This window comes from Phaenicophaeus curvirostris, chromosome 1 (genome assembly GCF_032191515.1).
Source record: "Phaenicophaeus curvirostris isolate KB17595 chromosome 1, BPBGC_Pcur_1.0, whole genome shotgun sequence".
In the NCBI taxonomy this organism is placed as follows: Eukaryota; Metazoa; Chordata; class Aves; order Cuculiformes; family Cuculidae; genus Phaenicophaeus; species Phaenicophaeus curvirostris.
The window spans coordinates 62,799,326-62,818,923 of NC_091392.1; the positions used below are offsets into that span (position 1 = coordinate 62,799,326).

Below are 19,598 nucleotides of genomic sequence, written 5' to 3' on the forward strand. Positions count from 1 at the left end.
GCTAAGCAATGAAAAACAGAGGGGACATGACCAACAAAAGGATTTGTGAAGAGCCCTAGGGAGAGAGGGGCTGTCAAAGGCAGTGGCAGAGCCCCTTTGTCTACCTTCTTGGGTTGCTCCTGCATCTTTGTTAAGATTTATATTAAGAGTTTAGTTAAGACACTGCTAAGGTTTTAGTTCCCATTGCAATTGGTACAGTTCCCAGTCCAACATGGTTCTGGAGAGTGTTCGTTTCATACTGAGTGCATCGTGTTCAGAAGAAAGTTATTTAAGAACATTACAGTAGAAGCAGATTAGCAGGCATGCCTGCCCTTCCAGCATCTTTACAACATGCTTCTCCTCCTTTTGAGAGACTGCAGCACCCTTCTGAAAGTGTATGGGCAAGAGTGTATTTCAAAAGAAGCATCAATCTTAAAAACATTTTTGCATTGGTTAAACACCAGAATAAATAACGTCAACATGTCCTATGTTCTCCTCCATTGTACATTTTCTTTGCATCCCCCCTTGCCCCCAGTCAGGGTGACATTGCCCTTGTCAGAGCTCAAGTTACACGTTTCAGCAGAACTGAACAGTTTTTAGCCTTCAGAGTCACAGTATTGATTTGAAGTTCATGTTTAGCAAAAGGTCTCTCTTCTCCTTTAGGGTTTGTAGTGGACATCAGTAGAAATCAACATGTATCCCTGCGGGGAGAAAAACAGGCACTGAAGTTCTATGAATTACAGAATGAAGGAGGGTTTTGGTTGGTTGCTCTTATTGTGGTTTGTTTTGTTGTTTTTGGTTTTTTTTTTAATTTAAACTCAATTTTGGTGTTAAAAGTCAGAAAATCTATTGGAAAAAAAAGTTGAGCCTTGGAAGGAATAAGTTTTATTAAACTCTGTCCTTTGAACTTTGCAAAAGAGCCCCATCTTTCTCTGGGTGTTATCTGTTTGCACCATGTTAGCAACCGAAGGGACATCTAAAGATCATCTAGGCAATCATCACCAGGTGGGATTATTTTCTTACCTACTTTGAGCTGCTTAAGAATTAGCCATCTAATATAAACTTTATCCCTAAGGCTTCCTGCATTGTCAGTGCATACAGAGCAAAGAACCTGCTGAGAGCAGCCCATCAGTCTAATATGATTATCTAACAAAAGTGGGAAGAATTGTTTTTCTTCCTATTGACCATAACCAGTAAACTGGGACTGCAAGTGGAGACAATAAAACTAGCTTTTAAACAGGAATTCCATTCATGTTGATAGGCTATAGCAATTCTCCTATGTCCTCTCTCACTTCTATTTACTAATGAGGAGACCAATTAGAAAATGTGAAGGCCTCACAGAACCACTAAAATCCCTCATTATAATTAGCCTATAAGGATGTTGGCAACTAGTGCCACTGAAAGCAACTCCAAGGAATTATATTTTGTAGGGACTGCACAGCTGATTGTAGCTGGCTATGTGGAATGCAAAGCAAGATTAAAAAAACATTGTGGTTTTTTTCCTGAGTTGTCCTTTGTGCTTAACTGTAAACAAGGCTTTTAGACTGTCTGTGCAGAGCTGAAAATCACTGAGAAGTTGGTAAACAAGTGGAGAAATGTAACTGGCTTACACATTTTCTGGGAGTTAATCTGTCAGCAATGCCCTTGTACTGATTGGTTGTCAAGCAACATTCTGAATATTCAAATGAAGTGTGTGAATGTTTTGTTAGAGGCACAGAATATGACATGGTTTGGAGAATAACCAAAAGGCAAAGAATATTTTTGAGAGCTCACTAACTACTTTTGACTAATGGCTGCTGTCGCCAATTATTAACAGAATCCAGTCATACTAGGTGCACAAAATTAAATTCACCTCCCTCTCATAGTTCAACTATTCCTGTTAAATCCAGCAGGACTGCATGGATAGCAATAACCCTAATGTTATTGGCCAAACTCAAATGAAATGTTGAAGGTAAACCTGTTTTTACACTCAATTGCAACTTGAAAGGCTGAGCAAGCTGTGCATTTGATCACTCTGTGGTAATGTATTTAATGCAGTTCTAGTTTTTCTTCTCAAAGAAGGATAAATTTGTTTCTGATAGGATATTACTTCTATTAGAGATCATTTTGAACTCAGAGCTTTTTACTGCTCAGCTACTTCAAATCTAGCATGTTTCTTGTAAAGACAGAAGGTGAATGAATGCCTAGCCAAAAGCACACATGAAAGTGTAAAAATCTCACCTGTACAATTGTAATGTGAGGTCTTGTCAAGGTAACATTGGCCAGATTGGGAAGAGGGAATCCTTTTGACAGTTTAGCTTAAAAAAAAAAAAAGACAAACACAATGATTTAGGTATGCATTGGGAAGATAATAAACACCTGTCCTTCAACAGCCCTGTTTGTCCAGAGATCTCTAGGTCATTTACAACATTTAACCTCTTAGTTTCCACAAACAGCTCTGGGAGGTAGAGAAGCTCAGTTACCAATGGGGAAAAAGAATTACAAATGCTTTACACTTGACAGAGAGTTGCAGCCAAACCAAGGCTTTTCACGTTCAACACATGACATACTCAGTGAATTGTCCCTAGTGACACGGGGGATTGTTAATACAGCTTTAGCATCATTAGAACCTGATCTCATTTGTCTCCATTAATTAAGGAAGGCAAAGTTCATGCTGGTATAGTGGGCTGGCATAAAGCTCTGTCTCCCTCCAGGGCCTTAAATAAGATGTATGGGAGGCAAAAGCCCATAGCTGGTTTATAAAGAGGAATACATTTCACACACAGTGGCCTCAGGCAGCTCTGCAGGCTAGAGTGACATGATTGTCACTAATGCATCAAGGCCACCTTGAGTGGGGCAAAGGCAGAGGAACTGTGAGTTTCCAAGTCTTTTTCCCCCCCGTTTTTGTAGAACAGTGCCAGTGAGAACTGATACTTACACCCCTACAAACCAGTCTCTCCCTTCCACTGCTACCTGACTGATGGCCATTTTCCACTCAGCTTAATAGGAACTAGAAACCTAGCAGAAAGTCAGTAGAAGTTCCTAGAATCACCCACTCTGCTTACAGCTTTTATCTTTGAAACACAGCCTTACCATTAGCTGATGGAATGACTTCAGTCTGTAAAATGTAAGACAGGATGTTTTCCAGAAGAGAGATCTGCCACAGACAAGAAAACTGAGTTAGTCATCAGTTGATGGCAGTGGAACTGTCATGCCCTAATCCTAGATGGAGTTAGTTGTCTTACGTTCAGCTTTCAGCTCTTATTTGGCCCAAAAGAGGCAGAAGATCCAAACTTCAACCGAGCTTAAGTCTTTGGAATGATGCAAAGGAAGTGAGATGCAAAATGCAATTGTTTTCACTACACTTGAACAACATTTTCAGTTAAAACATTCCATTTCCTTTATTTGTGAGATGGTTTATCACCAACAGCAAAACAGGACCAGAATGGTTTTAATCCTTTTTCCTCAGCTACTCAGAACTGATTGATTGTACTCAGAATTAAATGACTCTCTGTGGAGATGGGGTTTTCCCTTGCAAACCACATAATTTCGGGCATCTTGAGATGAGTATTTTGGCTCCTGTTCCCTGCTGTAATTCTGACCACCTGTGATGAGCACCATTGCATCACATGGAGCGCTTCTACCTCAGTCGGGCCTGAGACCGCTTAGACAGCACACTGCTCCATCTGCTGCTACAGTTCAGATTACTGCTGTGCATTTCACCATTATGATTTGAGAGATCTCTCTGCTTACATGCCGAGGTATGATACACCAGTCAGAGAATCTATAGGAGATCCCATTTTCAGAGTGCTAACTTTCCCCAAAGAATATACTTTTTAAGTCCACAGCAGAGAGGTGGCTGCCAGAGGACAGGAAAAGAGCCACCCAGGAATGAAACCAAATGATTTAGAAATACCAATATTTCAATAAGTAGGTGCTTACTCTTCAGCTTTTTTAACACTATCCACTTACCTCGAAAAAGCCAACATTGGAGTGGGCTAGGGAGAACTGGAGCCTGAGGGAAAGAAGTGAAACAAGATGAATCACTAGAAAGGATAAACACATTATTCTAATCATGTGCAGTCACTGCTGTAGAGCCCCAGGCCTTAAGAAACATCTGTAAAGAGACTTTGGAACTGATATATTTTAAACAATGCATACTGCCTTATGGAGAAAGAAGTGGTTTTCTTAAGGCATTGCTGAGCATGCATGCAGAAGAGTATGCCAGAAGGTTTGTAACCAGCAATGTGAGCGCACTTCTCCTGTGCTGCATTTTGGAAATCCTACTAATGATTCATTTTCCTGGGTCTGGCATCAAGGACCTGAAGGCTCTCAGGTATTTTGCAAGGATTTTGGTACATCTACATAATGCTTTCATGTAAGCCTTATTAGGGTGGGAAGAAAAATTCTGTTTGTCATATTGTACTGCTGCTGATGGCTGTGTTGCTAATATTTCTGTTTCAATTCAAATAGTTATTCAGTATGTATTCAAAGTATCCAAATGTGTATTCAAAACGTGATTTCCAAGTTTCCACAGAACTGGCATCTCAGCTCTCAGCACACTCTAGATTTTTCCCTCTGAATGTTGCTGAAAAAAATGATTCATGGTCATCATAACTGCCTTGCACACTTCATTTAGCCAGCTCAGCGAGAGAGCAGATGTCAGGAGCAGACAAATCCAGTGAAACCACTGCCCTGCAGCAATCCACAGCTGGCGGGCAGTCCCTTGGGGGCTGTGGCAGTTGTCACAGAGAAGCTTCCTGACTCCTCTAAACTGTACAAGTACAACCACATAGAGAATTAGAGAAACTACTGCAGATGAACTCACCAGGGAAGCACATTAATTAAATTATGGTTATCTGATCATGTAACTGAACTGCTAATGCTGGCACTGTTAACACTTCCAAATGCTTCCAAATCCTTTCCATCCCAGGTTGAATTACCTGTTCAAACATAGTGAGCCCATCAGTTTCTGGTCAAATATATTCAGAGCAATGCTGGCATTGGCTGCCTGCAGAAGAGAGAAACTGTGGGTTAACAGACTCAAAAAATGAGGAACCTTGCTGTGAATTAGTCACAAAGCACCACCTCCCCAGTTATTTATGGAAGCTGTTTCATGTAGATGCAACCTTCTCCTTAGCCCATGGCTCATGCAGGGCTGCACACAGTAAATGTCTGCTTATCTGAATGGCACTGACACGAGCTGAAATGTGGGTAATGAGATTTCACTCATCAAAGACATTTTCAGTTAAATGAACAAGTTGCCAAGAGGCATGACTCATGCCTGCAGAACTGTCATTACAGAGAACAAAACTTTGGTTAATCAGAGTCGCTATATGTTTGGATTTTTGTCCATCTATAAGAAAATGTTCTTTGCCATAGAAATGCCCTATAGGTCGAGTCACTACTTGTGACTAGGGGGAATTTGCATGTTTAAGTACTAGAAATCTGGTGCTTTGTTTCTTGTACAGAGTTTTAAGAGAAGGAAGGAATAAACTGTTTAAGCCTGAGGTAAATGTCACCTTGTTTGTTGTACTTACAATGTTTGTTGTGAACAATGACTGGCTGGTTGAGTCTGGCAGAACAGCAAACACCTCCATGGAGCCTTGAATCTCTACTGTGAAGGAATCCTGCTCTAAGCTGATGATTGGTATTTCAGTAGCCATTAGCTTCAACATCACTGGGTAGGGTGTAACTGAATACTTGGCTACCTGCAAAGTTCCATGACAAAAAAAAAAAGTCAGAAAAATGGTTTTCTTGTAGAACAGATCAGAATACTGCATGTTTTCATTCTTGAAGCAATCATTTTGAAGTCGTTTCTTAAGATGAGGTTAAGGACAGATGCTAACATAAGATTCTTTCAAATAAGCAGGAAGAAGTTTTTTGTGGTGATAAACTAACAGTTTTGGCCACATCAGGAATGTAGTGGAAAGTTCCTCCCACTCTAGGAATATGATTTCTTCTGTATCACTTTGAAAGAAATTAAATACTTGTTTTTGAACATAGGAAAGGAATGGAACATGAATGTGATGTTTCAGTCACTCAATAAAAAACCTCACGAGTCATTCACTTTAAGATTCACCCATCTCATGAGACTGGTCCCTGCCCAGAGGAGCCTCACTCTGTTCATTGCCTGAAGAGTGAGTAGGCTCACCAAGTTTGTTACTTAGAACAGAGGAGGTGGAATATTAGTGTCAGTCCTCATGGCATTTTAAGGAGAAGACTAGATAATGATTGCCCTTTGATCACTCTTAGATTTCTGAGGGAGGAATTTGATATAATCTGTGAAGAAAATAAGGATGTGAAGTTCTTTGAACCATGAGTTTGACTTCTTCTGACCTTGGCTTTCCTGGTCTAGGGTCTCTTATGTTCATTTTTGGTTTCTCATTTTTTCTGAGAAGGCTGGTGGAAGCCATGCATGCTTATATTCTCTGTCCTGTTACAGCTTATAGTCTCTGCCTGTTATATTAATCTCCTCCACCTAAAACAAATGGAAATCCTGTGCATTTGCCTTGTGTGTTCCACAAGTTGCATGTTTCTTGTCCATCTGTTAGCTTAGTTTCCTGCACATGGCCACTATAGACCCTTCCCAGGTCTTTACTGGATTCCTTTCTGCTAGTAAGTCACAGGCTAGCAGTGCAGCAAAACCAATTATGCAGGTTTGGGCAGGAGAGAGGTATTATTTCAGAGCTAAGGCCCTCTCAGAAGTGTCTCAAAGCGGGACTTATGATAGAAACCTTTTCTTGCCTAGAGCTGGGTTTAGGTGGGAACAGCTGTGACTTGGGCACAGTGCCCAGGTAAAGATTGATGTGCACGATTATGGGCCATGTTTGGTAACTGTGCAGGTTATTCAACTCATTGTGGAGGTAGGAGGTGACAAGGTTCATCTACTCTGCTGTTATGTTCCTGCTGCATTTCCAGAGCAGGAACACTGCTGGCCCCACAAGCCTCTGGGATACATCAGTAGTGAGATGTTTGACACCCACACACCCACACTGAGTGGTTTCTTAAGAGTTTGTGGAAGTAATGATACTCACCTCAGGGATGATACTGCCAAATATCTCTGTGCTTATATTAAAATAACTGCAAGTCTGGAGAAAAAAAAGGACAAAAGCATTTACCAAATTTGACCTTCATGGTTGGCTTTTGTTTAAATGCCTTATCACTGTCATTTCAATGAATTTTTGATTCTGTACCTCTTGTTCTCAGAAATATTCTTAAGGGACTAAGTATAGTTAAAGCTGATTCCCAATAATACATGCCGAAATACTTCCTAGGAAAGCAAGTCCTTAATATCATTATAGTTTGAGCTGCAATCTAGAGGTTTTGGGACTTACTGAACCTCCTGGAAATGCACTAGTCAAGTTTGCCAGCCTCCAAGCCACAGCTACTGTGCATATACTTTGCTTCCAAGGCTCCTGTAGTACTTTCAGTCTGCAGAGACACCTCAGATAACAGCCACTGAGGCTGCCAAACTCCCCAGAGCAGATCCTTTGTATCAGAAAAGTCTTTGCCCTGGGGTTACAAAAACCTTCCTTTTTGTAGTAGAGTTGTCAGTACTTGGTACCTTGCTGAATGGAAGTTGGCACCCCAGACTGTGGCCTGAGACACCTTTATAGAGAATAAATAAAACAATGCCCTAGTATTTATGACTAAATGTTTCAGGACTTTGCAGGCCAGTTATCAGCTTTATATGGTCACATATTGAAACAACTGGTGGGTCAAAACCCCATCTTGGATGACCTGAGCCACTCTGATTCCATTCCCTGTGTGTCCTACTCACCTCCTCTGTAATGGTGATGTTGAAGGCTCCTGCAGTGTAGTAAGCAAATGAATAGGTCTGAAAGAAATACTCGGAGAAAGCAAGGTAGAGCATGGAGTCGCTTTGGTCTGGGATAGTGAAAGGAGCTGCCACGTAGGGAAGGCCAGTATAGTTTCCAGCTGGATAGACTGTCCCCTGAAAGATATTGGAAGAGATAAAAAAACTCAGAGTCCAAATATGGCTTGAACATGACTGCAGACAATTAATGCTACTTTCCTTTCCCTTGCTTAGGCTATTAATTTGGTGCATGAATGAGTACATAGGCTTCACAATACACACTGAAGTCTTGGTGCTTTCAATCATGTGGTAAAGCCAAGTCCAGAGACTCGACACCTTCATAAGCGACATCTGAGATCCATCAACTGGAATGCTGATCATCTGCTGAAGACAGTCTACCACCTCAGAAAACAAAGCCTCTAAATTAAGAGTCTACATATTGCACGAAGAGTATAACTAAGGATCCTATTGAAAAGCCTTAGTTTCTCCTTTCCCCATCTCCAGGAATTTAAATCTGAAAACTGTCGTCTACAGCTATTCAATGGTCTCAATTACAAAATGGATCTCTAAACCCAGAGGTCTTCTAGGGCAAAATCAGCCTGTTATTCTACCCACAAATAGGCTGGTAACACATGCAGACAAAAGAAAGTTTATGAGAGAAAGGAAAGTTATGTCTGACAATCCTCCAAAAACCTATGCTGTCTTTTGTACTATTGATGATATTAGTCAAGGCTTGCAGATCTAGTATTTTCAAATGCATCCAGATCAAAATAAAAAGTGAACCTGATTTTAAGTGAGGAAGGTGCTCATAGGTTAAGATTTTTTCTCTTTTATTAGCTTTCCCTTTATGTTTCACCTCAAATGCACTCTGTGTGTCTTTCTTTTCCCAGTTCTTCCCCATCTACCTCTAAATAGACAAGCGCTGAGTCACTTTGTCAATGATCTTCCCATTCAATCCTCACTTGCTGAATTTAACAGCCACTCCCTTTGTATTTTCCCCCCATGTTGTACCTTATGTGGGAGTCTTGTAAACAGCCATGACATTACCTGTTCAGTCCGCCTTAAGTCTTGTCTTTTAACCTAGTTGCTCCAATACTCACAAGAGCCTGACAGCAGCTGTAGAGCTGGTGTGCCAAGACCAGTGTCTACCATACTGACTGATATGTACTGGCTTCTTGTTCCTTTGTGTTCCTGCCTCTCTTATATCCTTGTTGTCTCTAGTTTATAATTAATTTACAACATCTTTGTGACGGGACTATCTTTGCATTCTCTCTTTGTAGAGCACTTAGCACAAGGCACCTTAAACTTAATTAAGGATCTTAGATGCTGTGATGATGATAACTACCCTCAACCAAATGACCTTAGACAGAATGACAATCAAGTCCTTTTAGAATTAGGAACTAGCCTGTTTTCAGTTTCAGTATGTAAGGAGATATTTTCCTTTATTTGAAAGAAACTTTCAGGCCTTCAAACTCAGCAGCACTCCTTGGGCTCCCATGGTTTTTCAAGGGTCATCTCTCTTCCCTTTAGGGTACCAGAGACTTAATTCTTGCTCCTATAGTCTCGCTTCTTATTTTCCACTGTCATCTGACAGCAGATGCATCCAGTTACTGCATGCAGTGTGTAGAAATCTTTCTCTGACTGACTGAACGAAGAAGTCATAGATACTAATCAACAGCAAAGAGAAGGATGAAGTTGAATACCTACACATTTCTCTCCTTCCCCTTTTTCTCCTTTCCCTTTCTCTTTTTCTCTTCTAACTTGCTTAGTTAACTTTTACTGTTCTCTATTTGCCATAACCAACCAACACAAACCTAAAAAAACCCCGTGGCTTTTAAATAACTCATTTTACCACAGGATCATTAAAAAATGATTGCAATAACAAATGCAATAATGCTTTGAAATGGCTGTCTTCTCAGATACTATGTCCTAATGTTCAGAACGGTGATCATATTCATCTTAGAAAGTGGATCATACAATAATGAAACCCAGAGCAATCTTAACAAATAGCAGTACAGGCAATTACCTTTAAGTCCAGGTCAATAAAGGGTTGGAATACTGCTGGCAAGCTATTTAAGGAGTAGTCTACTTCAGCCAAATCATCAATGGGCATTAGGACTGTAAGGGTAGTAGATAAAGCAAAATACCCAAGGTTACAAAAAGCACAGAAAGAACTTTATGCACACTTATAACTAGGTCAGTTCCTGAAGGAGAATGGCACAAGTTGTTCCAAAGGGTGGGGAAAAACACAATTGGGGACCTTCTAATGCACCTTCTGATCTAAGGCTTGATGTTTATACTGGTACCGTCTTTAAAGCATGTTCTTTAGTTTATCTAATATTTTATTATTGTGGAAATGTAAACTTTGTCTAACCAAAATAAGAAATGGCCATGCCAGTGCTTCAGGGAATAAGGAGATGTTGGGATTTCTTGTCAAGTGGTTCTGAGAGCAACCAGAGTGCCTGTAACTTGTAAATACCTCCCCAGAAAAGGTGGGTTCCTGATCTGCTTAGGTGTTTTGTTTTGCACATGGTATCTGCTCAACATTTTATGTGCCTTAAATTCTTGCAAATCTAACCCAAAATGGTTAAAGTGAGATTTGTTTTACAAAGGTGCTTCTTCATTTTGCCTTTGGCCAGTCTGAAAACTTGGCAAGCAAGACTTCAATTTCCAGGCAGGCGAGAAGAGCAGGCTTCAGCTTGTGAAGTGCTACATGTGCAGGAGGACTTAGCACAGGAGGGAAGGGAAAACTGCTTTCACATCAGTGCTGTGTGGCCTCTGAGCACCATTTCTGGCAGATTCACCAGTTAAGAATTGTGCCCAAGTCCTTGGCTTCTTAGAAATAACCTTTGCTTGTCCAAGTACCCTTTATTGAACTGTGGTCCTGTAAGCAAGGGACCAGACAGAATGTGGATAAGTCTGATGCTTCTCCTGGAGGCTTTGCTGACTGCAGAATTTTACTGAACAGGAGAGAGAAAGCAAAACGAAAACTCACCATTCAGTGATCGAAGGTCTTCATCTATCAACTGGATTCCAGATCTGATGTTGGGACAAGACTGCAGAAAAGCACGCTCAAGTTATGGCTTGATGAGCATGGACCTCTTACCTGTGCACTAGCAAATCTGTCTGCTCATGTGACACACATGGCAACATTTGTTTGTCAAAACATCTAAACTAGACTTCCTCAGCCATCTGATTTCCCAAGGCTGTGCAATATCCCATGTCAGACCTGCCTTTAGGCAACAAAATGAGAAGTTGCCAAAGGCAGCCTGATGGTGGTGACAAACCCACAGGCTTGATAGAACGAGAGGAATATGGAGATTTCACGTCGGTCTCAGAAGAGAGATCCTTGTCCCAGGGCGTAATCACAGACATCTCAATCTCTGTCTCCTTTCAGAGACCCTGGGCAGGTTGTCAGCAGTATTTCTCACCTCTTTGATATGATGAAGTTTGAATATATCATAGTATCTGGTGGTGTACGACCACATCTCTGTGCATCACCCAATAAGTGTTTTGTCTGCTGAGTGTAAAAATTACCCCACACCCAGCATGCCTGTAGGTACATAGGCAGAGGCTTACTCTGCATTGTAATGGGAAAAGAACTACATTTTCCAGCCCTACAGCTGCTATGATTGAACCTAGCTGTATAGTAGCCTATATCTTGACCAAGAACTTGGCACTTTATCTGGAAGCATTTCTGACTGGCCAAGTGGTGACTTTACTGATCAGACCAGAATAAGACTATATTATTTTTATAGTTCTTCCTTTGTCAAGTTCATGGCACTGACTTGTGAAAGTCATATTCCTTAAACCCCTCCCCATGTATGATTTGAAAGTCTTACGTTTGTGACCAAGCTCCTGTGAATGGGTTTCTTCAGATACTTGATAAAGAAGTTATGCAGGAAGCTAGAGGAAACGAAGAAAGCAATTCATGGCTCAAGTACTACAGCCATTAACAGGAAATCAGGTATGTCTGCAGAACATGAATTTAATGGACTCTGAGTGTGGTATCGTAGTACACAAGGGAACTTCCTGAAACATAATAACTGTCAGAGAGATATCACTTAAAAGGAGATAATTTCGCCACTAGGCATCTTGGCAACTAGCCTGGGTAGATTCATATCTATGAATAAGTAATTCCTTATGTTACCATCATCACATCTGTATAAACACAGAATAAATCAGTAGTCTCTGCGCTAGAAACTTCCAATAAAAGTAAAAACAAGCAAAGAAACAAAGAATTGAAAGTGACAAGAGTATTTGGACAGTACAAGAAAACAATGAAATAATATTGCACAGGGTTGTAACCAGAAGTGCAATGGATGGCAGTCTGGTTCTGTTCAGTTTTGATAGCACTGAGACTGTGATTACTTAAAGCACTGCACAAGCGTGTAACATCTACTTAGAGTTGAAGAGTAGAGCAGTATTTGGAAACAAATGGGTGCTCAAGAAGCACAAGGGATCATTTCATCTGATCAGAACTGATGTATCTATCCTCTACCGAAGGGTCAGTATGCACAAATACAAGAACAGTGGTCAAATGTATTCATTTTAACACTGGATTAGGGGCCTGATCCTCACTTGTGGTTTCCATGGATGCCAAAATAGTTCCCATACTTTGTGATTTTGTCCTTGTGCCATTCATTCACAGTTATTTTTCTACTGGAGTACATACAGATCTCTTCCACTTACCCATTATTTCCATTCAACTTGATGTCTATGTCACCAGAAGTTGTTCGGCAGCTGGTAAGTGATATTGATGTGTGACCGGTATTATCCAAGGGTGTTGAAAAGATTGCAGTAACAGACACCTTTGAAATGTAGACTGTGCTTCTCCCACTGCCCTTGCTGTATAAAGTAAAAATAAAGAAATAACTGAAAAACCTGTTTTTAATGAGGATTCAAACCTCAATCAATCAAAGAGGTGGAGGGATTTCTTTTCCCTGTGAAACAGCCTGAGACTAGGAAGGTGTGGATACTGCTCCAAGAATATTGTCATTTGCTTGTCTGTTTTCCACCAGCTTTTGAACAGTGTCTCTTAGAGGCATAGCACAGGGTTTCTGACAGTGTACCTACATTGGGAGGGTTTATTATAGTGGACTGTGATCCACCATACTACAGTTTTTCTAAACATGCCATTTGCTGGCGGGCTGGACAATGATGTCTTTCATCTGGAACATCATCCTTGCTTATTTGCAGAGGTGCTTCACAGCCATGGCCTCTTTATCAGTGCTCATGGCTGTGAGGGCAAGGGCTGTCTTCCACTAGCAGACCTGTTGAGAAAATCAAGTTGGTACTCCTTGGTTACTGCTACGAGCTGTTAAAGAGCACTTTTGCCACAAAGAGGTCACAAAGACAACTAAACTTTTCATTTTTAACTTTCTGTTATCCATCAAGAAACATCCCAGGACATGTGAAGCTCTACGTACAACATCCAGGTCCTTATGTTCCAGTTCATATCGATGGTTAGAGAAGCATTTCCAATCACCAGTTTTATCCCAGTCCCAGGTATGACAGAGATGGAAGCACTGGGGAATTCAACAGCAGTGACGTGTATTCTAGAGAGTGAGAGAAATGAGGGGGAGGAAAGAACAGGAAAAGTTTGTAATTCCCAAGTCAGGGTAAACAAAAAACAAGATTCAAATTTCACTTAAATACAAACTGTCTCCAGAGAGCATATTTACCTCGAGATGTTGTATTTCACATTACCAAGCCCAAATTTCTCATAGCCACTCAAATCAGGGAAACGCTCCTTCTCCATATTCTGCTTCAGGATTTCCAGCCCAACCTCCTTGACTACAGGAAAAACAGTGATAAGTTCAATTTTCTTTGCTGTTGCCTGGGAATTTATGTGCTTTAGTTCTGAGCTTCTGGCTTAGGAGATGGGATGGACATGGAGTCAGAAAGAAGAGGGTATTTTATTCGAAATCCAGCAGTGCTATTTCAGATCTGATTCCTAGTCATGGCAAGAGTCACATGAGCCTTGATATGAGGTACAATGCTGTCAAGCAGCTTACTCTGCTATATTGTGCTCTAAAGCTTTCTTTTTCTTTGTAGCCTGTGATCAGGTAATTTCCTTCCACTGCAGTTGCTTCCCAAGATGTCTGTCATACCAGGATTCAATGCAATACCACCACCAGATCCTCAAAACATTACACATACCGTATTCCATCCCCTTCTGGGTGATCCTCACTTTGAGTCCAGGGTTAGCATTGAGTTGCCCACTGAGCAAACTTAAGAGGAGGAGAGAACAGCAAATCTTCACCATCTTCCTTGTTTTTTACAAGACCTGTTAATAAATATTTATAATGGTAGTAGAAGTTCGTGCTATGTCACGTGGTTGCTGTACTCCCTTTTCCCTTCCTGGAGCAAGCTGTTCTGACACCAGCTTTCCCACTAGAATGGAAGAAGTGGAAAGCCTAGAAATCATGGAAAAGAAGACCTGTTCTGCACAAACTGTTAGAGAAATAGAGTACCCTGGGGCAGAGGAGGAAAGTCAGCCCACTCACTGGCATGGGAAGTAGAGAAAGCCCTTGAGATACATCCTCCTGGACAAGCCGTGTTGAAAGGGAAGTGGCACCGAATATTTAAGCTGTACTTCTTTTTCCTTTATTTACTGAAATAAGAAGCTTATCTGTCCCGAAATGTATGGATCTCTCAGTGCATGGTGATTCAACAGTCGTCACTGTGTCTTAGCACATCGAAAAACCTAATAATTGAGTCATAAACATAGATTTCCTCCGTTTGGGAACTACTAATTAAAATCTTAGCCACAACTTTGAAAAGCTCTTTATGTTCCCTCCTGACAGTCAACAAGAGAAAACAATATCATGCCAGCAGACAATGCTTTCATATCCTCTAGTCTGCGTATTAACAAATGCATTAGGTTTTATCCAAAAACTCTTCTGGCAAACTTCATGGTAAATGGATGTTTATTTTTGCTTTTTTCATTCCCATTAAACCACCTTTTTTTTTTTTGCCCTTGGAGAACCATAGCCTGGTTCTCCATTCACAGACAGGGACTTCAATGTTCAAAGTATTTTATAAGATCAAATTAATAAAGGCAGCCTAAGTGCCTTTACAGATAAAATAGATATAATTGCTAGTCTTTTGGTCCCCTTTACTTGTTTGCGTTTATCAGCAATGGATTCAGCTCCTTTATCATCTCTCTTCAAAATTTTAAGGGGATACTCATAGCCTAGGGGATACTTGTAGCTTAGGGCAGTGTCTTAAGAACAGGACAACCCCCCCCATTTTTCATTCACAGGTTACCCTTCCCCAATACAGTTGGGTGGAACTGTTTCTATTTAGGCTGCTCATCTAAAACAGTCATCTTTATAGTGTAGAGGGATACATCTTGCCTCTCTTAAAACAAACGGCCCTGTGAGGAATGCTCATCTTCCTCCTGTAACTACAGGATTCAGTGTATACCTCTAAGTTGGGTCAAGGAAGTTCCGCTGAACTTACACCACTTATATATATATATAGTGTGTGCCAGTGGTGACCAATCACTATATGGTCGTGGGATGATCCTTCAATTAATGAGAAGCCCCCACACCACCTCATTCTTCACATAAAGAGCCTGCTCCTAAAGACACAGATGCCTTCTAAAGGACACCCAACTTCTGGATAATGCAGGCCAACGAGTAAGCTGTCAAGAACCAGTAAGTTCTGCTTATGGCAGCTTTTCTACGATACTGTAAGCAAGACCTGTCACTCCCTTTGATGGGATGAAAAAAACCCAATAGTCTGCCTGCCCACCCTTACCTCCTCCCTCAAAACCAAGCAGAAACCCACAATAAATAGAAGGTACAGGTGGTACCACTGACCATCTGTGCAGTGGATAATCACTTGGCTCTCCCTACCTTCTCTTGCATGTCACACAACTGTTCTTGGTGGCTCTACAGGATTTACCATAGGAGTACTGAATGAGTGAAGAAAATTCCCATCCCAGGGGCTTCTGCCACTGATTTAAATTGTGGTGTAGCTATGCTGTATGAACGACAGGTTGCATGTAGTGTGAAAGTCAGTAGCTATTGCTGTCAGCAAGGTCTCCCAGGAAGACTGGGAGAAGCAAACTTGATAGACAATTTTAAAACCAAACTGGACAAAGTTGGAGAATGGTTCTGCTTTTTTAACCCCAAAGCTGAAAATTCTGTGGAGTTATCTGTTGTTTCAGGTCACCAGTGCGATTGGCAAAAGGTCACACTATTATGGTTTTCCTTATTCCCAGGTACTACACTGCATTATGGACAGATGAAAATATATCAGAGTGTCTTTTCTAGTAATACGTTTATGTAAAGAATTTTTTTAGTAACAACAGGGCTGTTGGAGAGCTGGAATGAAACCATATGGAAACAGACAAATACCTTTCCCCTAATATCTGAAAAGTGGTTTTGATGTTGCTGCATCTTTCACTAACTGTTTCATTATCAGAGGTAGCAATATACCTCAAACCTCTAAAACATTTTCAGTCGTGATCACAATTTAAGCAAACTGCAAAATTGTGAGATAACATTGATTTAATTTTTGTGTAACAGTTTCAAGTAAACCCACAGAACGCCTTTGTCTTTTAGGAAAACTAATATTTTCTTTTTAACTTAACTGTCAGAAATTGAGAGGCAAAAGAAAAACTTCATGTGTAAAACAAAAAACCAAGTACTGGAAGGAAATGTCTTTGACATAGGTATAGTTCATAAACATAAAATTTCAAAATTTAGGCAGATTTAGCTATATCTATCTCTTCCCAACAAAGCTACTCCACAATAAAAAGTAATCACAATGTATTTGTTACCATACCTGTCCTCTGAAGGCCAAAGAGAAGACCCTTGCTGTAGCAGACCACAGAGCTGAGGATGCTGCAGGGAAACCCCTTTGCAGCCACGACCCTGTCTTTTAAAGGAGAGCTGTGAGCTTGAAGAGAGCCAATCGCTGCCATCTTCAGCAGTATCTCACAGGGAGTGGCCTCGCTGGTAATCATGGCCCAAACTATTTTGGGTGTCCCAGCTTAAATCTACCACTATAATTACATTTAGGGAATAAGCAGAGAGCAATATAAGCTCTCTGGGTGGGGGTGCTCAGGCACTAGGATGTGGAGCTTGGGGCAATGTGCTGCCTTTGTGGCATGCCATCTTGCTACTGATTTTTCAGACGGGCCTGAGAAGAAACCCCAGTGGAGATTCTATTCCAGCAGTTCCACGAGACTGATACTCATAGCCAGGTCTGCATTGTGAAAGAAAGAAATGAATATTCCCTTTCTAGGAAGAACAGATGGAAAACAACTGCCTAGGGCCACCAGTTCTGAAATTGCCCAGGACATAGAAAACCATAAAATATATAGTACTTATAATATATTTATACTATAGTGTATATATATGGTGCAAATAATAGTATCAAGTCCTTGCAGTTGATATTTTCTATTTCTTCTGCATGCTTATCCAATTAACCAGTACTTTAGCTAACCAGCCCTACTTCGCTTGTCAAAGAGGTGACTTAATCAATTAGCTTGTATGTAAACCAACCAAATTCCCTCAGGCATGGAGATGGACAACCTGAGTCACTTCATTGTGCAATCCATGAATAGAAAAGGGTAGAGACTTTTGTCATTCAGTCAACAAATACTCATACTTTACACAGACTTAACGTTCACTGAAGGGAGTCACGTGCATAATAATTTCATTATTTATATCTCTAGCATGAATAAAATTCAAACCCTCAGATATGTAAACTTTTTCTTTAATTTTTTTTTGCACAAGTGCTGCAGTTCTTTCAAAGCAGGGGACAAGCTCCACTGTTTCCATCCATATAGATTTCCAAATTTTACAAACAACTGAATTGTCTGGAAACTGTCTCAGCTTACCCTCATCATATCCTTTTGACATCTCATAGTACTTCTAATGGAGTACCACCCAGTTTAGATAAAACTTGCAGCTACTTTAACAAAGACAGACTAAGGCTTCCACAACAGTTTCATCATTTCTTTCTTACAAATATAGCAGTAAAAGCCAAGTATCTGCTTGTGGTCACATTCAAATAGCACATTCAAATATGTTATATATAGTTTCTACAGCCAAACTTTTCACCTTTCAAGGTGTTACAAAGCTTCTAAAAGGAATGTTTTATTTCAGTTTTCTTCGTTGAGCCACCAAGGATTCATTTCAATCTATATGTTAAAGGGAATACAGATTGTGAATCATTTTTACCCAATACAGAGGAAACACAATGAGTTTACCAGTATGGCAATCAGTGAAGTCTTGTTGCTGCATCTCTGCAGATATTTTGGCTTTGCATGATTCCAGTTGTTGTTTCTGGATTGGTGCTCTAGGGATTTCCTTTCCCTACCTCCTCAATTCTCTCCTTCCTCCATGGACTCTAGTCTGCAGCGCACTGAGACACATGCATCATTTCCCTTGTTCTGTCCATTAGGAATCAATACCAGATCAAAATGACCAGTGAGTAAGTATAGGATGATACAAGGGAACTGTTGGTGTGTATAGCATCCTTTTTAGCCCTAGGAGAAACAAATGCTCTATTTGTGAACAACAGCCAGAGGACTAGATCTTAAGGGTCAGAGTCATGCTAAGCCATGGCTCTAGTTTGAAAATGCCCATTTAGCCATAGCACCCATTGGTCAGTCCTGCAGCACATGTCCCATTGGAAGAGAGAAGAGATGGGCATCAGGGCTTTGGTTAGCTTTTTCCCCATTTCATGAATTCTCCCCCAAATAGGCAGAAGAAAGTGCCTGCAGTGGTATCAATTAGGGATACCAAACTATTTAAACATTTCCATTTCTTTGAAGTTCTTCTTCCATACTTTTTCTAGTCACTACCACAGAATATGATGATTTGGAAGCCTTACTGTGATTTACTGCTGTTTAGTTTCAAGATGATTTTTAAAGTAAAAAACTGTAGCAGCCATCTAGATAAACAACTGATTCAGCTAAAAATTGAACACAAGTCGCATATCCATCGCAAGTTCTAACTGAACTTTCAGTTTTACAGATAAGAGAGGTACAGAATTATTTGGAGATTGATGCCCTTGAAGAGCTGCAGCTACTCACAAACAAGGAGGAACTGATGGATGACATAAAGGCCAAGGCAGCCTTGGCTGCAGTGAGCATAAGACTATGGAGTTTCAGATCCTGGGAGAAGTGAGCAAGACAAAGAACAGAAATATAGCCATAGACTTCAGATGTACAGATTTCAGGGACCTGCTTGGCAGGATCTGTGGGAATTTGCCCTGGAGAGCAGAGGATCAGAAGAGCTGGCTAATTTTCAAGGGCAGCTGCCTCAGAGCATAAGAATGGTCCATTAGAACATTCAGACAGTTGCGTAACTGTGGCAGAAGGCCAGTATGGACGAACATGGAACTCCTGCATGAACTCAAACACAAAAAGAAAGCACACAGAAGATGGAAACTGAGACCAGCTACTTGGAAGGAACACAAAGATACTGCTTGCACAGGAAAGCCAAAGTTCAGTTGGAGCTGAAATTAGTTTGGGAAGTAAAGGGCAACAGGAAATATTTCTGTAAGTACACTGATAGCAAAAGGAAGGCTAAGGAAAATATGGGCTTATTGCTTAGTGGCCTGGGGGACTAGTGACAAGAGACACAGAAAAAGCTGTTTTCACTAGCAAGACTTGTCCTCTGGCCTCCCAGGTTACTGAGCTCCTAACAGAGTCTGTGGCAGTGAGGCAGCACCCGCAGCAGAGGAAGACAGAGGTCAGGATCACTTAGCCCACTTCGATGTACACAAATCCATGGGACCAGACAGGATGCATCCAGAGGTGCTCTGTGTCCAGTTTGGGCTCCCCAATAAAGGA

General features: G+C 40.9%; 1 protein-coding gene across 1 annotated transcript; it reads right to left on the reverse strand.

Annotated features, from left to right (window-relative positions):
* Positions 1-495: 495 nt before the first annotated feature.
* Positions 496-16,664, reverse strand: BPIFC (BPI fold containing family C). Its single transcript, XM_069860293.1, has 16 exons — positions 16,577-16,664; positions 13,940-14,066; positions 13,462-13,573; positions 13,207-13,335; positions 12,470-12,625; positions 11,620-11,683; positions 10,773-10,833; positions 9,804-9,895; positions 7,742-7,915; positions 6,996-7,049; positions 5,499-5,669; positions 4,902-4,969; positions 3,931-3,973; positions 3,052-3,115; positions 2,200-2,276; positions 496-680 (listed from the first exon to the last, which is right to left on the reverse strand). The coding sequence occupies exons 2-16, from the start codon at positions 14,043-14,045 to the stop codon at positions 639-641; spliced, it is 1,413 nt and encodes a 470-aa protein (XP_069716394.1). The 5' UTR covers positions 14,046-14,066; positions 16,577-16,664; the 3' UTR covers positions 496-638.
* Between the last annotated feature and the right edge of the window lie 2,934 nt (positions 16,665-19,598).

Excerpts from the sequence above, each read along its gene's own strand:
- BPIFC (XM_069860293.1), bottom strand. The coding sequence starts at position 14,045 with ATGGTGAAGATTTGCTGTTCTCTCCTCCTCTTAAGTTTGCTCAGTGGG. Across the intron at positions 13,336-13,461 it reads GTGAAATACAACATCTCGAG|AATACACGTCACTGCTGTTG; the intron begins GTAAATATGCTC and ends CTCACTCTCTAG. Across the intron at positions 4,970-5,498 it reads CATTGTTCACAACAAACATT|GCAGCCAATGCCAGCATTGC; the intron begins GTAAGTACAACA and ends TCTCTTCTGCAG.